Source organism: Medicago sativa, chromosome 7 (assembly GCF_051527215.1).
Source record: "Medicago sativa cultivar Bolivia chromosome 7, Bolivia_mono, whole genome shotgun sequence".
Lineage (NCBI taxonomy): Eukaryota > Viridiplantae > Streptophyta > Magnoliopsida > Fabales > Fabaceae > Medicago > Medicago sativa.
Window position 1 is genome coordinate 28,623,112 of NC_140755.1, and position 23,916 is coordinate 28,647,027.

A 23,916-nucleotide genomic window follows, 5' to 3' on the forward strand; every position below is an offset into this window, starting at 1 on the left:
AAAACAACTCAACAATGGTTATTTTAATAATAAGTGGTGTGAGGTCCACTTAAGAATGCGAGTCTTAAAGAGACTCCCAAAAAAAATTTCCCCAATGGGGGTACCTATTAGGTACCGAGTTTTAAATGGTGAAGACCTCACCATTAGGGATGATCTTACAATTGTCTATCTACCTCCTTTTGGAATGATAGTTGGGTGGGATAATTTCTATGATTGTCCAATGATAAGTGCCACAAAGTTGTATTTTAAATGAATAAGTAAGGCACTTTTGTTACTTGTTCTACAAGTTATTTATGGAAAAGCCGAGAGATAAGTGATTATTGCCCTTTTACGCTTTATCTATCTTACTTCACCCATTTATGCAGGAATTAAACTCAAGACACTAAGCAAAGAAGAAAAACAAAGAAGAAGTGCAAAAGTGAACTCGCCATGGCGAGTAAAAGATGACCAAAGGCGAGTCAGAGGCGAGCAATAGACAGAAAATACCAGAAACTACTCGCACTCAACACACAAAGGCGAGCAGGAGGCGAGTGCACTCGCAATGGCGACTGGAAGGCGAGTCCAAAAGGCCAGCAACTTCCAGAGAGCACCAGTTTTTACATGCCCTCAACTCGCAATGGCGAATGGAAGGCGAGTTAGGGCGGCTTAAACTCCCCAGAGATGATGTGGCACAAACCCACTGGTGAAGGAACCTCAACTCGCCATGGCGAATGAAGTTACTCGTGAGGCGAGTTGATGCAGATCAGAAAATCTATAAAAGCCCACTTGATCCATTCTTTTAAGACATCTTAGAATCTCATAGAATATTTTGCAATAGCTTTAGAGAGAGAGAGAGAGAGATAGGGCTTGTTCTTCATAGAGTGAGAGTGACAGAAGGTGGATTCTTCCTCATTTGTTGAGAAATCACAAAATTGTGATGAATCTTTCCATTTCAATTCATTCTTGCAAAGGTTCCATGACAATGAGTAGCTAAATCTCCATTGTTGGGATTAGAGGTACTTGATCTTAGCTAAACATGTAATCTTTTGATCTTTAAATATATGGTTCTAACATTTGATTTGATATTGAGATTATTCTTGCACTTTATTGTTTATGTTTGATTTAATGGTGATTGAAAAATACTTTTGAATCTAGGTTTAGAATAATCCTCTATCCAAACATAAATTCTAGACATGGAATTGATGTTTAGATAATCACTTTTTGTATCCAAACTTAATGCTTTCTTATCATTTATAGATTGAGAAATCGTTGATTAAACGATAAGAACGACTCTTGAATCGTTTAATAATTTGAGACATCGACGATTAAACGATACAATTGAAGTCACAATATTATTTGGACACGAATGATATTGACGAGGGATGCGTGATAATATCAAAGAAAAGCTAGAATCCATGTATGATCTTTAGGTTATATGTGATGCTTGATCAAGGAACTCTAATCCTAACAAGTTTCACGTCTTATTAATCTCAACTTTATTTTCGCAACGTAGTTAACTTGGTTCTAAAAAAACAAACAATATACTCTTTTAACTTAAGATGATAATTGGTGTCGAACGGTCCGTGATATCGCACTAGTCCCTGAGGAGACGATACATACAATACTTACTTTTGATTGATAGAAAAATACTACATCATCCAATTCCAAAGACTTTTTCAAGTCTTAAATCAGCATGGATTAATTGTTGGTAACATGGGTCATCAGGACAATGACATTCGGGTTCAAATGCTTATTTTTATGAGTTATGTTTGCTTGGGAGGAAGACATGGCTACTATGGTCATGAGAGTTATGTTTGTTTAGGATTTGGGTGGGTGTGAGATGAACTTAATTGGAGGAGAGATCTTTTAGTGTGAGAGCTTGTGTTTTTGGGAGAGCTGCTTCGGCTTTAGAGAGTTCGGCCTTCTCTTAAGGTGTTTATTTTTGGTTATAGAGCAATGATTTATCTAGTATTTATTTGGTGAGGTCTACCTATAAGTTCCTTCATGAGAGAGCTAGTAAGGTGGATGAGAGGTCAAGACAAATTGTGCAGCTTCTTTCAAAAGTGTTTCTTGATTCCCTGATCTCAAGGTGAAATTTTCTCTTGCCAACCGCTTTAGGATATGATTCTAACTCGCCATAATCTCTTTTGTAAGAGAATTATAATTGCCCTTGAGGTGTTTTCTATGATCTGTAAAGTCGGCTTGTCATCATTTTATTAGATGTCCCGTTTTTAGGTCAGGTCTGGTAACATGTATTTAAATGGTGGGGGTGGGAGTCTGTTTTACTTTTACCTTTAAAGTTATATAATTTTCTTAGTATCTTGTTAGACTTTGGTGGGAGAAAAGGAGAGGTTGAGATTTTTCCACAAGGTCTGCTTGAAGTTGTTGATGAGTTATCCTATCTATCATAAAGTTCTGTTATAATTTTAAGGTATTGTGCAAGACTCGGATGAGGGCCACAATGTATATCACTTGTTGAGACCATTGATAGGATGATCATAAGAAAAACTAAAATGACCACCATACGAGGGTCTTTCGTCTTCCACTAATTGAGACATCATTGATGGGATGATTCATGCATTAATTTTTATTTTATTTTTTAAATATGAGGAAAGCATTGAATATAGTATGTAATGGGGTCATATTCTTATTCCTTCTCTATTGCAGAGGCAATTAGTTTTATCTCTATTGCAGAATTAGGCAAGGCATAATTAGTTGCAGCAATTGACGTTCTTTTGGTCCAATATTGAATTAATTTGCAGTTTTAAAATTCCTTCTCTTTAATTGTATTGGCAGCACGTATTTTTGCTTTAGAACTGAGGCTGGTTTGTCTCATTGATCTATTGTCATATATATAGACACAACAAATTAAACACAGTAGACAATATAAATATGCTAAAATTTTAGTCAAAAAAAACTAGTAATCGACAATATCATTTTCATCATAGTAATCAAATCCTACCCTAAATTGATTTACCATCTAAAAATGGTGTAAATTTTCATCATCATAAAATAACCGATTCATCATCAACATCACCATTTTCATCACAATCTAACACATCAAAAAAAGGATCTTTTAGCAATTCATCAGCAGAAGGTCTAGCCCTTGGTTGAGCAAGACACCTTTCAATGAAAGCCTTCACTTCAACATCTTTAATCTTGTTCAAGGATTGAGGTCTCACACCTGAAGACACCTTTTTGTATATCTTCGCAACACTATCACATTCGCTATAAGGAATCTCTAGTGTCACCATCTCTAGTACTAACATTCCAAATGAGTATATGTCAACCATCTCAGTGTAATTCTCTTCGTATAACTCTGGTGCCATAAATTCCGGTGTCCCTAAAACTGAATGTGCTGAATGATTCTTTCCCACGATCGTTGCCAAACCTAAGTCACCGATCTTAACCTAATTTTCATGAAAATAAAAAAGAACATTACTAATGGTATCTTGTCATAAACAATGGAAAACGAAAAGAAACGAAACAATGCAAAGCAATGATGTGTTTTTGCATTTGCCTCTTCTAAGTTGAATAATTATATTTGAAAGGAAAAGTACATAATTTCAACCCTTGTGAATAAACTAACTATGCATATTCATAACAAAATACAAATCAGTTGAGTTTTCGAACAACAATTCAGATTATTTACTTCTAAACTGAATTGTTCACTTTAGAACAGTTAATTAACTCGACTGTTACGGTTCCAAAATGAGATAATGAACCATAGAAATGAATTCAAATAACATAACATTCCTAGCTCGGGTGAATGAGATGAAAGTGATCGTAACTAATTTCAAAATAAAAAAGGTTTGAATAAAATTTACCTGACCAGTATTTCCGTTGACAAAAACATTACTGCAATTGAGATCTCTATGAATGATACAAGGATCATGCACATGCAAATAATTCAACCCTTTCAAAATCTGCTTAGACCACTTCTTCAAAGCTTGAAGAGAAACATGCTTATGTTTCTTCCTATATTCCCTCAAATTCCCACTTGTACAAACCTCAGTGATGAAATTCAATGTATTATGATCATCATCCCTCCAAACATTGTAAAGTGCAATGATGTTTTTGTTAGTCATGCTTCGAAGCAATCTCACTTCAGAGTAAAGCCGATCAATCATTGCAGGGTCTTTGCTGAAATTCCTTAGCTTAACTTGATTCCAAGCTACTTCTATTCCTTCTTCTTGATCAAATGCTCTATAAACTTTTTTGCAAGCACCTGATCCAAGTAACTCGTCGTATCTTCCATATCTTCCGGTTGGATCATTTTCAACAAATAGTTCTGAGTCTTTGTCTGATGGATTTGGTTTAACACTTGGCATCTAGCACCAAAATAAGGATTAGATGAATAACATCAAAATGAAAACCAAATTAGAGTGCAAAAAGTAAAAATGAAATCTAATTCTAGACACTTGTGATTTTTAGATAACAAAATCAATCAACATAGTTTTTTAAAATGTTTCATAATTTATGTCATGATGTCAAGGTTTTTGGTGTCTCTACAATCATAGTCAAATTTCAATTACGTGTTGTTTAACACTGAATCTTCTCTATATAATTTATATGACGCGGCCACCACCGTAGCTGTGACAACTATTAAAACCTTAACAAAATCTAATTCTTGAAACTTGGTATGATTTTCAAAGAACAAAATCAAGTAGAGTTCTAAAAATAAGTTTCGCAATTTAGGTCGTGACATTAGGGTTTTTTTATGTCTCGATAATAATAATTCAGCTTCGATTTAGGACTCATTATGCTATAATTCTCCACAATATTAAACTTATGACTCGATTAGTGCAACAATGATCATAACCTTTGAGAATCACGACGTTGCTAAAATTTGTGGGGAAAAAGAAACCCATCATCAATTTATGCATGTCACAAGGCCACCACCATAGCCGTGACAACTATTAAAACCTTAGTAAAATCTAATTGATGAAACTTGGTATGATTTTCAAAGAACAAAATCAAATAGAGTTTTAAAGCAAGTTTCACAATTTATGCATGTCACAACATTAGGGTTTTTTATATGCCCCAATAATCCTAATTCAACTTCGATTTAGGACACATTAAACTACAATTCTCCACAATATTAAAACTTACGACTCAACAATTACTGCAACAATGATTATAACATTTGAGAATCACGATATTGCTAAAATTTGTGGGAAAAAGAAACCCATCGTCAAAATTGATATAAAGATACTAGTTTTACAAAGGAAATAACAAAGTATTAGAAAAAGTAAATGCATGCATGCATGACAATTCAGATCAGAATAGAATAGAGAATTGGAATTATTTAGCATGACATAACAAAACACCAATTCTATGAGTATTGGCACTATTCATCATATTTATCATAAATATTATATAATTAGAAATAGAATAGAGAAATAGAAGAAGAAGATTGTTACCATGAAGAAAACTTCAACTGAAGAAGGTGAGGAATGACCTGACCTATTTTATGTGAAATGAAAAGAGTTGAATGAAATGAGAAAAGAATGAAACGTGGAAGTGAGAGATAGTTGAGGAAGCAAAAATCAAGGAGTGCAGTTAAAGTGATATATTTGTTTTGATTCGTATTATAAATAAATCTGAACGGTTTTATAGAATCTTTTTCTAATTCATAGTTTGATTCTGATATAAATGCGATCAATTTATAAAGTCTCTCATTGGAATATTTTCTATTTTGAAATAAAACCACATCTTTGCGTTGGAGGGATGGTATTTCTCATTTTTGCTTTGAAAGTGATTCAAAGTTGCTTATTGACATGGTAACAAATAATTGCAAGATAAATTATTCGGCGTATTCAAAATATTTTGAATCGTAATTGGCAGATTCAACACTTTGAGAGAAGGCAACAGCTGATTGGCTTGCCAACTTCAGCCTTACCATGAATTCTTGGAATTTTATTCTTTTGGAGACTCCTCCTAGTGAGCTCAATAGTCTGATCTTTGATGACATTTCTGGAGCTTGTATGCCTAGAAATGTTCTTTTAATTGTTTAGTTTTCTCTTTTGGGCTTCGGCCCTCTCTTGTACCAAAAAAAAAAACCACATCTTTGTTAAAAAAAATAAAAAATTACTCCCGTGGAATTATTCTGTAAAATACTTATTGTTTTATTGACTCGTTTTGCTCTTCTCTAGACTGCAGCGGCGCAACCCTAAAAACTTGTTAGACATCAATCTCTTCCGAGTAGAAAAGGGTTACAACCAGGGCCGGCCTAACAGTTTGAGAGGCCTAAAGCAAACATTTTAATGTGGCCTTTAAAAATATTTTTTTAACAGAAATATTTATATAAAATCAATTTGTGAAGACTAAAATTTAAATTCATGACCAAGTAATCGAGGCCTTCTTGGTATTAAGTTAAATTATGCAAATGTTTCTAATTCATCTGCCATATAATATATTTATAACCAAATTAATTTTTTTTTTTTTTGATAAACCAAATTGATTTTTTAGAGGCCTTTTTCACCCAAAATTTAGAGGCCTAACGCCCTTGCTTGGGTTGCTTGACCTTTAGGCCGGCCCCGGTTACAACCCTGAAATAATTCGTGAATCTCGACGTCGTCGTGGAGCCAGTGTCGAAGTAGTTGATGAAGTTATCAATCTCGACAAAGAATGGCGAAAACATCAATTTGAGTTTGAGAATCTTGGTAAAGAATTCAACAAAATCAACGTGGAAGTTTCCAAACTCAAGCGAGGTGGTGAAGATGCAACCGAGTTTGTTTTCTAAATCTAAAGAGATTAAGAAAAAGATAGCTGAAAAAGAGGTTGAGGCTCAGGAAAACCTCAACCTCTTGAATTCTAAATTGGAAACCATTGGAAACCTTGTTCATGATTCTGTTCCCATTAGCAATGACGAGGTTTGTTTTATTTATATTTCTATTTATTTTTTCTTTGTTAATGTTATGTTTGTATTGAAATATTCATGGGATATTTTATGTTTTAAACGAACAATCTTGTCGTCCAAACATGGGGTGAGAAAAGAGCTGAACCTAATCTCAAGAATCATGTGGATCTAGTTGACTTGCTTGAGATAGCTGATTTGAAGAAAGGAGCTGATGTTGCTGGAAGTAGAGGTTACTATCTCAAAGGAGCTGGTGTTCGTCTTAACGATGCTCTGATACACTTTGGGCTTGATTTTTTGTCGAAAAGGGGATATACTGAAATACAAACTCCATTCTTCATCAAGAAAGATATAATGCCGAAGTGTTCTCAACTAGACCAATTTGATGAAGAGCTTTACAAAGTAGATGATGATAAATATCTGATTCCAACATCAGAACAAGCTCTATGTGCATATCATTCAGACGAATGGATCCACCCTACCCGGCTACCCATAAGGTATGCTGGATTTTCATCTTGCTTTCGTAAAGAAGCTGGATCTCATGGTAGGGACACTCTAAGAATATTCCGAGTTCACCAATTCAAAAAGGTGGAGCAGTTTTGTATTACTACCCCAAATGATAATGATTCATGGGAAATGCATGAGGAAATGCTTAAAAACTCCGAGGACTTCTACAAAGCGCTGAACATTCCCTATCGAATTGTTCCTATCGTTTCTGGAGCCTTGACTGCTGCTGCAGCTAAGAAGTATGATCTAGAAGCATGGTTTCCAGCTTCTAAAACATACGGGGAGTTGGTGTCTTGTTCAAATTGTACAGACTACCAATCCAGAAAATTGAAAATTCGATATGGACAGACGAAGAAGAGCAATCGACAGTTGAAGCAATATGTTCATTTGTTGACCTCTACTCTCACCTCAAAGGACCATTTGCTGCATACTAGAGAACAACCAGAAGAAGGATGGAGTAGAGATACCACAAGTCCTTAGGCCATTCATGGGTGGAAAAAACTTTGTAAGAGATATTTTCAAAATATTAATTTGGAAGATTGTATCTATGTATTGATTAAATACTTATTTTGTATTTAATTAATAACTGTTTCTTCATATGGTTATTAATAATACATGCTGACTGTTGTAACAGTTATGATAGCGGTTTCATTATGTGACCGTTCAGAATTATCAATACATAAGTTTTTGAATTTTGTGTCTCTTCACCAAGTGACATCTTTTCTAATATAAATAGAGGAACTTGGGGAACAGAAGATACATACAAATTCTGCAACAATTATAAGCCTTTTCTCCTCCATTTACATCACTCTAAATCATCCTTCATTTCTTTAATGCATGATTGAAGTGTTGGAAACACATTTTTGTAAACTATTATCAAAAGATATGCTTGTTGTGTTTATGCAAACCACATCAAGGTATTCAAAGTATCCTGAATAGAATTCGCTGTACATCCCATTTGCATCCAATGTCTAAAAGTTGGTGGGGGCGAATTGACACTAAAGGTTAGTGTGATCACAATTCACACGCAGCTTTGAATTTCTCCGAGTGCAATTTTCATCAACATCTTCTTTGTACAAAGTGTAGCAGTATTTTCCCAACAAAAGTTCTAACAATCTTTAGAGTTAATTCGTTTTATTTATCAATGGCTGCATCACTCAAAGAAATGACCTCTGATTTCGTGAAATTGGAGAAATTCGATGGAGGAAACTTTACGCGTTGGCAGAAAAAGATGAAGTTTCTTCTAACAACTTTGAAAGTAGTGTATGTTCTGAATACAGAAAGACCATTAGAGAATGAAGCAGAAACAGTTGCAGAAACAAGAAAGAGACAAAAGTGGGAGAACGATGACTATATTTGCATGGGCCACATCCTCAACGGTATGTCAGATTCCTTGTTTGATATCTACCAAAGTAGCACTTCTGCAAAAGAATTATGGGACAAACTAGAGACAAGATACATGCAAGAGGACGCCACAAGTAAGAAATTCCTAGTTACCCAATTCAATAATTATAAAATGGTAGATAACATATCTGTTATGGAACAATTACATGAAATTGAACGTATTATTAATAATTACAAACAACATAACATGTACATGGATGAAACAATTGTAGGTATCTCTTTTCTGAAATAAAAAGAGGTCTCAATTAAATAAATTTTAGAAATTTCAACATACTCTTCTTCATGCACCTTCAATTAAATAAATTTTAGAAATTTTTTGACATATAGGTTCATCATTTGAATATTTGAATATTCTAGTCCCAATTTTCCAGACTGCATTATTCTTTCCAATGAAATTCTTAATTGAACTTAGTATATAACGAGCTCGATTAAATTGAACATGTTTGAGAACACTTATGTTGAACCTTCAATTTACTCATTGAACGTATTCAAATCATGAACCTATATATGTCAAAAAATTTCTAAAATTTATTTAATTTTATTAAATAAAAAGAGGTTTTACATCACGTCTCCTCCTCTTCATCTATCTTGCGGACGCCTCCAACATTGTAGGTATCTCTTTTCTTCGGTATGTAGTTCCAAAATTTTGTTCAATGAATCTCTTTTTTATCTATCATGCTATTTGCTTTATAGGCTTCCACATGCAATTTGATAAATTATGTTTTGTTTTCTGTCAAGTGCTTCGTTTTAAAATACTAGTTTGTGCTTCAAAACTATGATGTATATGAATTATGAAGTTAATAATACTGCCTTGTATTTAAATCATGTCAGTGAATATGTTTGAGTGCAAAAATTTATGCATGTATTTTTTGGCTTGACTAAATAATCTATGTTCCCCATATATTTCCATTCTCGAGTTGTTCAAAATCTATGTCATTCCAGCGCTTTAAAGTTTTATTCCTTATAGAGAACTTGGAATTCAATCGTCAGCAAATTTTGGTTAGGTCAATAGTTTAAAATCCTTCTAAGTAAATCGCAGTTCGTGGAAAATAGCGGTTTGTTCAGACAATTTATGTATTTTCATTGTAGAGAGTACTGCAGAAGGAGGGTGAGACAGTTTTTGACACTTCTGCTTATTTAAGGTGATTTTGGATGAAGTATAACACTAGTTTTTATTAGAAGTTTCTTCCCGTCTATCTGTTTGCATTTGGTTATCAGCGTGTTTCTTTAGGAGTTTCTTTTGCATATGTAGAGGTTGGAGAGCTCGTTTGATCTTATGTACTTGTCTTTTCTTTCTTTTGTTTTGTGCTTTTGCTTCTGGTTCTTCTAGCATGATTGCTTATCCCTCCGGAAATGAAAAATTTTACGAAAAAAAATCGATTATCATTAGAGGAAAGCGTATTAAACACTAATTAAAATAAGACAATGAAGAAGGTTTGTTTGCATCCTTTCATGTGGTATTTAATTTAAGTATATACAAATCATGAATTGCATGCACTCCATTTTGGACTCTCAGTTTTACAATTCTAACTTCTATTGTTGAATGAGTCTAGTCAGCTGCACTGTTATCACATTTGTTTCTAGGTCTGACTTCTGCATTATATCAGAGCTTATTGCTGTTAGTTTTTTTTCTTGGGTTATGTGTTGGTTATATATGTTTGTGCTTGTATTTTCAGGAGGGTGATAGAGTTGTGACAAAGAAAGAGGGAATAGACTTTTCTAGGGAATATGGTTGCCTATTTATTGAATGCAGTGGTAAATGTTTGTTCTTATTTATTTTGCTGCATCTTTTTTCTTTGTGGTGTCCGAGATTCGAACCACGGGAATATTGCATATCCAATCTCTCATCCCTGTGAATCATATTACAAACCTTGAAACAAACACACCCTTAGGGTAAAATCAATCGTCATAGTTGTAAAATTATGCGTAAAAAAAAAAAAATCATAGTACAAAATGAGCCAGAAAATAGCCACCAAATAAAACCACCACATTCCCTCCCTACTACAATACATTGAATATTCTAGTCCCAATTTTCCAGATTGTATTCTTCTTTCCAATGAAATTCGTAATTGAACTTGGTATATGACCAGCTCGATTAAATGCAACATGACCAGCTCGATCAAATGGAACATGTTTCAACGCCCCTTTGGCTACATTATTCGGTTGGTTCTTGAATGGCAGAAAAAGGACTTGTGGTATCTCTATTCCATCCTCCTTCTGGTTGTTCCCTAGTATGCAGCAAATGGTCCTTTGAGTAACCGTGAGAGTAGAGTTCAACAAATGAACATAATGCTTCAACTGCTCATTGCTCTTCTTTGTCTGTCCATATTGAATTTCCAATTTTCTGGCTTGGTAGTCTGTACAATTTAAACTGTGATGTTTTAGAAGCTGAAAACTGTGATGCCAACTCTCTGTATGTTTTAGAAGCTGAAAACTGTGATGTATGAATTATGAAGTTGATAATAATATATATAATTATGCTTAGAGTAAGTGTACGACTACGAGAGAAATGGTCAGGCTCAGAACTTAGAAAGCTTATGAATTTATTGAGGTCTTGAAATGCCATATGTTGATGCCAGAACTGGATTTCAATAGCACATTCATTTGAGGATGATAAAATTGCAGCAGCATATGTTCCTTCTAGTCGCCTCTTCAATTTTAAAACACTACTTCTAGTCTCATCCATATAATTCTAGTTACAGCCAAATTTACTTAAAATTTTACAATAATACTGAAATTGCCCTCTCCATGTAACTTCTTTGTGAGATAGATGTCGCGTTTTTGGATATAGGAAGATGTAAGATACATCAATCACATATAATTTTTCAATAACAGAGACTCGTTGTAACAAATAACAATATTAGAATGAGTCTTTGTACTATTTTGGTCTTTAAATTCTAATTTTTAGAATATATGGTTGTCGTGTATATGGACTTCTTCTTTGAGAGTATATGGTTGGTGTGCATATGGTTGCATAATTTTAATGATGATGTGTATATGGACTTCTTTTTTAACTACTTTTAGACAGAGTAAACACCTTAACTTAATCTTTGTTGATGTATATTTTTTTCACAAGTAGAAATAGATCGTAGTTGGTTGAATTCTAACTGGTTGCCTGAAAAAATTACTGATAATAATGGAAGGTTTTATTGACCTTGTGTTCAATGTTTCAATGGAGGCCCGCTACATTTTAAGGTAATAATAGATCATCTTATTTGTCATGAGATTTTCCAAAATTATACCAAATGGATATGGCATGTCGAGTCTGTAACCATGCTAAATGTGACGAAAAGAAATGAAATCAATGTAGATATCGACGATCGGATAGAGGACATGATTTGTGATATCGTCCAATAGTCTTTTCAACTAGCACATGTATATGATGATTTGTTTAGTGACAAAGAGACTTTGTATCCAAGGTGCACTAAATTCACACGGTTTTTACAACATTCCCTCTTACCTATGTTCAAATAAAAGTTTCACTAAATTGCTTGAACTATTAAAATAAATGTTCCTAGAAGGTAACAACATTTCCCAGTCGTAACAATGAGGCAAGTAAGATATTGTGTATCATGAGTGTATAGTGTATAAGAGAATACATGCTTCCCCTAAAGATTGTATATTGTATTCAAAGGATCTTGAAGAGCTGAAGAAGTGCCTCAGGTGTGGGCTATCATGCTACAAAGTGAAGGACCGTGATTTTAATTGTGATCAAAATACAAACCATCCTGATGTGAGGGTATTATAGTATCTTTCAATAATTTCAAGGCTTAAATGAGTGTTCACTAATGTAAATGATGCTATGAAGGTGTGGGACAGGGTTATGAGATGGTTAGGTTTGAATATTTTGACTCCTCCAAATTTATTCATTCTATGGGAGAACTGGGATGGAGCCTCGACTAATAAAAAGGTGCGTAAGGGTTTCCGGACAATTTGGCATTCGGTAGTGTGGAATATTTGGCGAGCAAGGAACGACATGATTTTCAATGAAAAAATTGGGGAGGTGGACGCTCTAGTCGAGGATATTAAGGTTTTGGCTTGGAGATGGTGGTTAGGTCGGTCCAATTCGCCGACATGCATGTTCTACGAGTGGATTTTGAACCCAAAGGAACGTTTTATGCGCTAGAGGTTGAACTTCGGTTGCTAAGGGAGGTTGAGGCTGCTGTATACGGTGTCTGCGCAGGCTTTCGTTTCGCTGCCAGTATGCATAGCAGCCTCAGTTTTTGTTTTTGTTTCCCTGTAGCAGGTTGTCTGTTTTTTCTGTCATGGGTTTCGGTTCTGTCTGTAGGGAGTTTTATGGGTTTTGGTGGTTTGGTTTTCCAGTATGTCGGAGACTGTTGTATTTCCCTGTTCCTGAGTTGTTGTGCGTCATGCACATACTCACTTCCTAATAAATTTTGCTGATTTCAAAAAAAAAATGATGCAAAGAATATTAGATGGCATGCATATGTGAGGAAATGTGATGTGCATCTTCGCCATCCAGCTGATTCTTTGTAATGGAAGAAAATTGATGATTTGTATTCGAAATTAGCCAAAAATCGTTACCTTAGGCTTGGACTTGCTGTAGATGGAATGAATTGGTATGAAAACTTAAGAAGTAATCATAGTTCATGGGCCACTCACCTAGTTGTCTACAATCTACCTCCTTGAATTTGCATGAAGCGCAAATACATTGAGTTATCCATAATGATTTCGGATCCAAGAAAATCGAGAAATGACATATGTTTATTCCAGTCTATCGACCAAAAACTTGAAAATGCTTTGTGAGGAAGGTCTTGATGTGTTTGATGCCTATTCTCAATGATTATTTCAAGATGTGTACAATGTCATTTTATACCCATGACTTTCTTGCATATAGGAATTTGAGCAGATATAGTGTTGAGGAACATAACGCATGTCCTATATGTGAATAATGCACTTGCAACCAACAATTGAATCGTGGAAGGAAGACGGTTTATATGTGAAGAACACACTTGCTCCATCATTTCTCAACAAAACGATATTCATTTATTGATATTTCCAGTGCTCTTGTCAAAACCGCAAATCATCGATATAGAAGCATGACAAACTCACATGTTAACACTAAACGTTGAAATTGAATAGTATCTATTAGTACGAACTTAAATAAAAGCTTACAAATTTATATAGTATTGATAATTTATATTGAAATTGAGATGTATTGATGTGATTCATCAGAGTTAATTATTTATCGCAAAATTTGTTCCCATTCATATATTAAATATATGCAAGTTTATTAAGATTATATACAAGCCATTATTTATATAAACAAGTTAAAACGTGAAAGCATACATCATTACTCCATAATTGAATTAGTTTAATGAACACAAGCAACCAAGTAAAAGAAATTTATCCAAACCTTTGATGTAATATTATTATTGCTAATAATATAATACATTTAGATCACCATCACTCAATAATCATATACAAACTAATTGTATTATTTTCCCACCATCACTCATTCATAACACTAATTAAATTTACTACAATCTCTCCTAATCTCTCCCTCTTTACCAGTTTTTACCCCAACTCTTCCAAGCTTCTTAATAGCCACAACAAATGCATCAAAGAATTTACTACCATCATTAGCAAATTCAACAACCGTAGATCTTGAAGCACCATCAGTGAATAAAACTTGATCTGAACTTAACAACCCTTTTCCATTAACCAAATTTTTGTAATACAAATTATCAAAAGTATGTTCAGTTTGAGTATCAAGGGCAAGCACAATGTTTGGGTCAACATTTCTAGGGCACCCTGACATTAATTGTTGAGCATAGGTTGGGTCCAAAGTGGGGTCCACTCGTGATGAGTATAAACGGTTTGTGAATTGGTCACAATGTGAGAATCCTACGGTGTGTGCTCCTGAGAGTGCAATCATGTCTTTTTGGCTTAGGCCGTGTTTGGAGAAAATAGTGTTTAGTTGATTCAGATTGAAAGTTGGTTTTGGAAGGTTTGCTTCTACATTTGATGCTTTGGAATTGAGTCCGTCTCTACGTCCAAGTTCAACGCTGAATGATGGACCTCCAAGCTGTGATACATAGTTGAACATAATAATATACATCAATTTGATGTTGATTATAAGAAGAACAAAATTTAAACAGAAATGGTTTAAAATAGTCCAAAAAAAAAAATAAGAAGCAAAACTAGCCCTTCAAATTGACATCGAACATAATCAAATTTGAAACTTTGAGAAGGATCATACTTCAAGGTTTCAAGCCAACACCCATAAAAAAAAGTCAATTTTACTACTTACATCTTCTATTAATGATATGATTAAAAAATACTCTTTAATTAGTTTGGATTTTATTTTGTAATAATTATGTTATTCTTATGAATTAAATTTTATAGTATTTTCCTTTTTTTTGGTATTCAAGAATAATTGAAGGTATAATCTTAGATGAACAAGAAAGGAAATTGTTTTTTTTTTTTAATGAAAGACTATGTATTAAAAGCCACCCAAGTCCACAAATGTGGGGGTGCAAATAACACCAGGAAAATTAACAAACCAAACATAGTTTGAAAATAACAACAAGAAATTTACAAAGATGCATCTAACTTTCTCAGAATTAAAAAAATTGGTAGTATGATATTTATAAATACACGCAAACAATTAAAATGTATTTTTTTTTAGGAATCAATTTAATGTATTATTTCTTTTGATGAGTTTGACAATTTAACCTAAAAAAATGAGTTTGACAATGTAATTAGTCACCGAGTTTTCTTTATTGAAACAACCTTTTTTTTTTATACAAGTCATGATGTCACTATAAGTTTCTAAATCTTATTAAAATGTGACATATTTGGATATACTTTATCAAAATAAACTCTTGTGGGCTTCTTAAAAAAAAATAAAAAATAAACTCTTGTGGGTTAATGAAATGCATTGATTTTTACTTAATTTTAGGGTTTGTAATTTTGTTATAAAATAAGGGTAATGTTATCTCGTGTCTCTGAGGCACTAAAATAATAATGCTTACCAAGCCTATAACGTCTCTAGTGGCAATTGCCAAAATGTCTGCACATGAAACAACTCCTGGGCAAACAGCTTCCACTGCTTGCTTTGCTTTAATCACAGTGTCAAATCCATCTCCTGGTAGGGAAAGATTTTCCTTTGCATCTTTTTCTGCATCTCCATTTGGTGAAGCAATCATAACTGAAGCATCACATCCCTACACATCAAAATTGTTCTTTAATACAAACCAAATCATTTTTAAATTAATTGGATTAAACCAATTTGAAATAAAGAGTTTAATGAATTAAGGGAATTTCTTTTCCCACCTCCCATAATTCTTGAAATCCATTCCCATTCAGATTTCAACTATACATAAAAAAACACCGTTTTGTTCTGATTTACTCATCCGAACGTGGGAAAAAATCTATTAAAGAGTCTCACATTGGACAAAAGATAATCTAGACGTGTTTATTATTCAGGACAATCATCACCTCACAAGTCAATTTTATGGGGTTGTGTTAAGGTCAATCACAATTTCTAAGAAAGCCAATACTCGAGGCCTAATTTTTCTTAAGGTTATAAATAAATAAAAACTATATTCCAAATTCAAAATACATTTTTTTTCAAAAAATAAACAGTGTAATTAAATAAATAAATAAATAAATAAATAAATAATGGACAAGTTAAATGTAAACATAGTGTATAAATTTCCCTTTTGGCTTATTTGTGTTTTTTACAATAATTATCCAATTATTAGTTCACAGGAGTGCAGTATACCAACAGTTGAGTGAAATAGAGTTATTCTTGTAGTATAGCTCCAGCATTGAAAATTAAATATTTTTTTGCACAAAATCAGGTCTATCAATACTGTAGCCAAGTAATTTGTGGGGAGTCCTAAACCAAGGGATTTAGTGGCTAAGAGAATCACAATTATATATTAATATTTTGGGATAAAAACAAACAAACAAAACCAAATCAATTTTGGCAGCAATTGAGTTTTATTGAAATGAAAAATCAAATCCAAGTTGTATTAATTTTGTGTTCTTAGTCAATGTCTTCTAGTTCTAGCTAGCAAGCAAATTCTTATGACGTGGGATATTATTGTTTATTGCGTCCACTACTTGTGTGTGGTGACTATTTCATACTAGCATATTTCTATCATTTTCAGCTTCTAAAAATCAAAAGATTCAATCTCTCACAATTTCCTAGCAGCTCTAATTCAATCTTTGACTAAAAATAATATGAAGACAAACTAATCTCTTTTGTACAACTATAAAAAAATTAGTAGTGGTTAATTTGTCCATTATCTTAACAAGTTAAAGATGAATTGGAGTATTATTTTCAGTTTGAAACTAAATTGAATCGCTGGAGCATCGTAAGGTTTATTCTATGTTAAAGAGTTTCATACTCCCACCGGTCACTATTATAAGTAAATTTTGACTTTTTAGGTTCATTCAATAAATGATGTATGTGGTCTATATTGTAGGCCACATACATCATTTATTGAATGAATCTAAAAAGTAGAAATTTGCTTATAATACTGACCGTAAGGAGTATTGAATAAAAGATGATTCAAGTGTTTATAACTTCAATTTCCACCCACAAACCAGTTTTATGAAATCATGTTAGTTCCAACTGAACGGTAAGATAAGATGTCATTATTTATAAACACTTATTTAGATCATCTGTTATATGATATGGAACTTTTAACATTCTAAAAGATAAGTCACGCATACCATTCCAATTTTCCATACATCGTTAATGCAAATTTTTAGTGGATGACGTATTTACGATTAAGACCTAGGAAAAAGAAGAGTAAGCCTCCACCGGCCATAAAAGTCCTAAAGATCTTATAAAAGTTTCAATGCACATATGACGTTATGACAAAAAACTACTCGTACACCTTAAACAAAAATTTAAAAATAAACGTAGTAGAAATTGAACCACACATACATATAGGAAGAATTGCATGATTTTCTACACCTTTCACTTAAAAGTTCATTAATTTCAATTATATGATCATTGATCATCGAGGATGGAAACAATTCAATAACTATGAGGAATCAAGAAATTGAACCATACATACATATATATGAAGAAGCTTATATAATTTTTTCTTTATAAAAAAAAAACTTTGAAAATATATACTAAATGAGGAACTTGAGTATATATGAACTGTGAAAATTAAGTATGTATGTGAGTATACCTCAACAAAGCAATCATGCAAAAATAGACGAAGAGTAGCTTGTCCAGTGGTGATAGTTTGTGTAAACTTGTTTGTCACTGCTTGAGCCACCAAAAGTTCAACGTTAGGGCAACTTGAAACGTAGAAATTCTCTACTAATTGGCCTTCTCCACTAGTTATGATGGTAAAAGCCATAACCAAAGCCATAAATACTATTCTTATTTTCTCCATCTCTTCTACCTCTCTTTAATTAGCTAGTTTGCAATATTCAAATGTCTTCACAACTCTACTTCTATTTATATAGCCCATAGATCAATATCAATATCAATTAAAAGTAACTAAAAAATAAATAATTATTGAGAATAAGATGAATTACCTAGTTACCCTCCAAACCACTAGTTGTTATAGCTGGAAAATGTCTTGGTCCAAGTTCAAGTTTTCAGTCATTTTAACTTGTCAAAATGAAATTTTCCTCTTGAAGTTTTCCCATGGGATTTTAATTATTATATAAGCTGTATAATCATGTGTTACAAGTTTGCTATAAAATAGATATAGTATACTACTCGTTATTTTAAGTTAAATAACTTAAATTGGTTAAGAAATCTTAAATGACTATTTTTAAAATAATTTAGTATTAAATATATACATTACCAAAAACTTGTTCTCATTATTCAAAAGTTTGTATGTTCTTAATTTAGTAGATATATACTACATTAAGTTATGAACAAAAGTTTTCTTCAAAAAAAAAGTTATGAACAAAAGTCACGGTCCCGCAGGGGGAAGAGCCTCGCTTGCATTCTGTCGTTGGACTGTATCATCAAAGATTAAATCTTCTCATGAATATTTATGCTTTACCTATAAAAAATAATGAATAATTTGTTTTTTGAAGGAATAAATAATTATTTATTATACACGCACACACACACATGGGAAACCTCATCAACACATACATATATGCATCTAGTTTCTATTGTTTAAATTTAAAAAATGTACCCTTTAGAAATGTACGTAATTTTAGAAATGTAATTAATATAGATATTCTTTACAATTACAAAAGTTATTTTTTTTAATATAATCTGTCATCTACCTTACACTCATTAAAATATCCGATAAAAAACCACATATTATGGACTCGTTCGTTATAGATTCGCTATAACAAAAGTGTGATTAAGCGCAGCCAAAAGTCCACACTACAAGAAAAATAGGCGTTAAGTGGACGGTGAATTTGGATCCACTTAAATTAGTCGGTCTTTATACCGAACATCGAGTTAAAAAGAACGGACATCAAGGTGTACACTAATATGCTTAATGCTAAGCAATTGTGTCAAGCAGGTTAGCTTCTACATAGTGTGGGCTAAGATGACGCAAATGGTTTTTATTAATAAAAAAAATGTTAAATTCAATAGAATCATTGAATCTTGATAGATCAATATAGTAAAAATCACTCAAAACATCTAAAAGAAATATTGAAAATTGAAATTCTGAGAAGGAGCCATATCACTTATATAAACAACAAATACTATTAAGTGCAGTCCCAAATATAAGTTTGAAATTTCAGCCAAATCTTCTTGAGTAGTCTTTTTCTTCCTTAAAATCCTTTGTCAATAGCACACATCTTCCACAAACAGATGATTAATATAGGGTTAATACTTCTTTGGTCACTGCAAGTGCAATATTGTGTGGATCCGGTTAATACCTCTAAAAAACTCTCACTTTCAAATTTAATGTCACGTCTTATTTCTTGATTTGTTTATAAAAAATGAAAGCAATATTTATTGTTGGGACCAAAAGAGATATTAACCTATTAATATAGGTCTTGCGTGGATATTAAAATTTGAAAGCAAGACTAAGGCATTTTCAGTGATTACTTAAAGATAAAGATAGGATACAAGTGTGGAATAATAAGAAGGACAAGAAAAAACAACTCAAGTGATGCATCGGAAGAATTTTTAAATATTATTATACCTTATTAAAGCTTAATTTTAATTGAAGACATCTACAATTTTGTAAGATTTTCTTAGTTTTTCAAATACTCCACTATGATGGTTTAACAGCCATGCTATACACTTTGACAATTATTATCCGGAATTTATCAAGAATGAAAATAAGTCAATCAAAATAGGAGTAATACCTCAAATTCGTCCTTGAATTATCAGCAATCCATCAAATTCGTCCCTAAATTTATCGAAATATCTATTTAGTCCCTGAATTTTGCAGACGTCCATCAAATCAGTCCCTCCGTCCAAAAGCACCGTTAGTGGTGATGACATGTCCCCTTGCATGCTGTGTTGTCCTCTACACGTGTCAACAAGGCAGTCACGTGTACAGGGACGAAATTGATGGAAATGGAGAAAATTCGAGATTTAACTTTTGAGGGTAATTTTTCCTGTGTTTCCAATTATACCCCTCTATTACCATTGTCTTTCATCCTCACATTTTTTTCACTCATAAGCATCAAACCAGTCCCTAATCTTTCACCTTCCCGCCTAAACCGTCACCCTCTTCACTTCTCCAAAATCATCATCATCACCAGCGATCAACCTTGGAAAAGATTCGGTCTTGAAGTCAGATTCCGTGGATTGTCAAGGTAACGCCATTGAACTTCGTTTTCCATTGTTCATTTCTCCCTTTTTTGTCCGTTTTTTGTGAATATCGGTTTTAGTTTTAGGCATTATTTTTGAGACTTTTAACTTCATATCATGTTTCGTTGATGTTTGTTTGTGACTGTTGTGTGTTTGATTGCGTTTTTTAATTAGTAATTTTAGGGTTTTTTGGTAGAAACGTAATAATTTAATGTCTTAATGTTTGGTTACTAAAAATGAAGAACATTATATTAGTATTGAACGAAATCACGTCCTGATTTAAACATTTTATAAAAAGGGTTTTTTGAGGTTGGTATTGAAGTGTGATGTTGGCCAAATTCGTAGGATGGAAGACTGTATTACAGTAATCCTGCATCACGGTGGTTGTTTAGAGCGAGATCAGTATCGGAGGATGCAATACGTCGGTGGTGAATTTTGTGTTTGGGAGAAAATGGATGTTGATCTGTTTTGCTTGTGGGACATTGAGAAGATGGCAAAATGCTGATATAAAAACAGACAGTTTTGAAGCTAACTTCTACTGGTAGAAAAGAAGTTAACAAAATGCGACAGTTTTGAAGCTAACTTCTACTGGTAGAAAAGAAGTTAACAATGACCAATGATTTTTTAATTTCGAATTGAATCAACAAAATTAGGGTTTTATGTTTTTGAATTGGGGAAGAACACCTACTCAATTCATGGAAGAATTTTGGAGGATTTTGAACTCTAGGTGACAAATAATAACATTAGGGTTTCATATTTATGTATCTGAGGAAGAAAGAGTCGTTAATTTGGAAGTGGAGAAAGAGCCGTTATTGAGTACAAGGAGAAAGAGCCGTTGCCAATTTTCTGAAAATCCATCAATTTGGTCCTTGGAAATTTTCTGAAAATCCATCAATTTGGTCCTTGGAAATTTTCTGTAAATCAATCAATTTGGTCCCTGCTTGCGTGGCATCTGACGTGGCAAGCCTTGTAAAAGGTTAACGTTACACGTCACCTCCGTTAACAGACCAACTTTGTTGGAACAAAATGTGTTTAACAATGAACCTTAAAAAGTTTTGATGATAACAAGGTATTAAAAATTGTAAATTGGACTAGCTAATATTTGTTCAAGTGTACAGGACCACAGTTAAAAAAGTTACATCATTGATTGGTTCTGAATGAGCAAATAAAGAGCAAAAGAAAATGAAGCTTAGATGATTCTGAAGGCAATACGCTCCTGAAAGTAAAAGCGCTCCTGAAGTCAAGCTGCTCCTGAAGAAATAGCGCTCCTGAAGTAAAGCTGCTCCTGAAGAATAGTGCTTCTGAAGACAAGAGGTCCAGAAGCCACATCATCAGAAGCTGAAGAAGCTGCACCATCAGAAGCTGCAGAAGCTGCTTCATCAGAAGTTGCATCATCAGAAGCTGCCTCATCAGAAGTCATTTCACCAGAAGCTGAAGATCAACTGGATTTGCAAAACATTCAAAGATTGAAGAATCTACATTGCAAAAGCTGTCTATTGGTTTCGAAAACACAGCAGAAAATCAGTGGAACATTGCAACGGTCATTTCAAAGGTGTTTGAAGGCATGTGCTTGCAATTTGGACGAAAGCGTTGACATTGTACTTTGTACGAATTGTACAACCACGTTCTCCACTACTCTGTTTTGTGTCCACGCTACAAGACAAGAAAACAGCTCCAGAATACGGTCTCGCCTGCATATATGTTCCTTTGGATAAGGAATGGATTTCAAATTGGTTCTTCATAGGACAACAACCAAATCAGGCAAAAGATCATTGGTGAAAGATCAAGCTTCAACAACGACTCTTTGGTGTGCTGGCAATTTCACAACGTCTCTTTCACACCTCTATATAAAGGAGTGAAGACCTAGAGATTTGGTAATGCAAGAACGCTGAACGAAAGACTCATAACATTTTTACAAGTGCCAAACCTCTGCTGAAATTGTTCTGCATTCACTTAGAATTTCTGTGTCTCAAGTCATATCTTAGAAATTCTTAAGTCCATTGAGTCTGTATCTGATTTGTATTGTGAGCACCTCTGATTGTATATCAAGTGTTCAACCTTAAACAATTTTCTGTGTAATTTTGTTTAGTTAGGAAGTCTCTTGCAGTTGTGCTTGAGCAGGAAGTCTCTTTATTGTGTTCTTGAGCAAAGGAAGTCTCTAGCTTGTGTGCTTGAGCAAAGGAAGTCTCTTGCTTGTGTGTTTGAGCAATTGTAATCAGATATTACTCTTAGTGAAATCTCCTTGGAAGTGCAAGGGGGACTGGACTACTTCCGGATTGTGGAAGGAACCAGTATAATTGCCTTGTGTCGTTCTTCTTCTCTCTCTCTGTTTTATTCCGCTGCATTTAGATTCTGATCATCACTTCAGAAGCTGTCTCTCTTAGCTTCTGATCAGTGTGTTCAGTTTTTAGGAGAAACGAAGAATTTTTCAAAACACAATTCAACCCCCCTTCTTGTGTTTTTCTCACCTTCAATTGGTATCTAGAGCCTTGGTCTGTTGTGTAACACTTAACCGTGCAACAGTCAAAGATCTGAGAAAAACATGTCTATTCCTCCTCCTACTGGTCCTGGTGATACTAGCTATAAAAATGTCTCACATGATTATAGTGATAGTAAGAAATCCAGTGTTGGAAAAGTTCCAAAGTTCAATGGAGATGCTGAAGAGTTATCTTGGTGGAAGACCAACTTTTACAGTTACATCATGAGCCTAGATGAAGAATTATGGGATATTCTGGGAGATGGTGTTGGTGATTTAGTCCTTGATGAAGAAGGAGCTGTTGTGGATAGAAAGAAACATACTCCTGAACTGAGGAAACTCTACAAGAAGCATCATATTATCAGAGGAGCCCTTGTCACTGCCATACCCAAAGCAGAATACATGAAGATGAGTGACAAATCCACTGCTAAAGCTATGTTTGCTTCTCTCTGTTCAAATTATGAAGGGAGCAAGAAGGTCAAAGAAGCAAAGGCTCTCCTGCTTGTACATCAGTATGAGTTATTCAAGATGAAGGATGATGAAACTATTGAGGAGATGTACTCAAGGTTTCAAACCTTAGTTTCTGGGCTACAGATTCTAAAGAAGAGCTATGTTGCTTCTGATCATGTAAGCAAGATACTCAGAAGCTTACCTGCCAGATGGAGACCAAAAGTGACTGCCATTGAGGAAGCTAAAGATTTAAACACTTTAAGTGTCGAAGATCTTGTTAGTTCTCTCAAAGTTCATGAGTTAAGTCTTAATGAACATGAGTCTACTAAGAAGAGTAAATCAATAGCTCTTCCATCCAAAGGCAAGTCATCAAAAGCTCTCAAAGTGGTTGAATCTGAAGAGGAAGAACAGTCAAGTTCAGATTCTGAACCAGATGCTGCTGAAATGGCCATGCTCTCAAACAGACTTCAATATCTGGCCAAGAAGAACAGAAAGTTTCTC

General features: G+C 33.7%; 2 protein-coding genes and 1 pseudogene across 2 annotated transcripts; 1 reads left to right on the forward strand and 2 right to left on the reverse strand.

The window, feature by feature from the left end:
* Window positions 1-2,880: 2,880 nt before the first annotated feature.
* Window positions 2,881-4,428, reverse strand: LOC146905378 (putative serine/threonine-protein kinase WNK11). The gene is made up of 2 exons (XM_085730080.1): window positions 3,807-4,428; window positions 2,881-3,389 (listed from the first exon to the last, which is right to left on the reverse strand). Exons 1-2 carry the CDS (start codon window positions 4,308-4,310, stop codon window positions 2,985-2,987), a joined length of 909 nt encoding a protein of 302 aa, XP_085586206.1. The 5' UTR covers window positions 4,311-4,428; the 3' UTR covers window positions 2,881-2,984.
* A 2,273-nt stretch (window positions 4,429-6,701) lies between these two features.
* On the forward strand, window positions 6,702-7,901 carry LOC146905379 (serine--tRNA ligase-like; annotated as a pseudogene).
* Window positions 7,902-14,115: 6,214 nt separating this feature from the next.
* Window positions 14,116-18,177, reverse strand: LOC146905380 (peroxidase 55-like). Its single transcript, XM_085730081.1, has 3 exons — window positions 17,929-18,177; window positions 15,748-15,939; window positions 14,116-14,798 (listed from the first exon to the last, which is right to left on the reverse strand). The coding sequence occupies exons 1-3, from the start codon at window positions 18,136-18,138 to the stop codon at window positions 14,238-14,240; spliced, it is 963 nt and encodes a 320-aa protein (XP_085586207.1). The 5' UTR covers window positions 18,139-18,177; the 3' UTR covers window positions 14,116-14,237.
* Window positions 18,178-23,916: the final 5,739 nt, after the last annotated feature.

Excerpts from the sequence above, each read along its gene's own strand:
- LOC146905380 (XM_085730081.1), bottom strand. The coding sequence starts at position 18,138 with ATGGAGAAAATAAGAATAGTATTTATGGCTTTGGTTATGGCTTTTACC. Across the intron at positions 15,940-17,928 it reads TGCATGATTGCTTTGTTGAG|GGATGTGATGCTTCAGTTAT; the intron begins GTATACTCACAT and ends TTTGATGTGTAG. Across the intron at positions 14,799-15,747 it reads CTAGAGACGTTATAGGCTTG|CTTGGAGGTCCATCATTCAG; the intron begins GTAAGCATTATT and ends TATGTATCACAG.
- LOC146905378 (XM_085730080.1), bottom strand. The coding sequence starts at position 4,310 with ATGCCAAGTGTTAAACCAAATCCATCAGACAAAGACTCAGAACTATTT. Across the intron at positions 3,390-3,806 it reads TCAACGGAAATACTGGTCAG|GTTAAGATCGGTGACTTAGG; the intron begins GTAAATTTTATT and ends CATGAAAATTAG.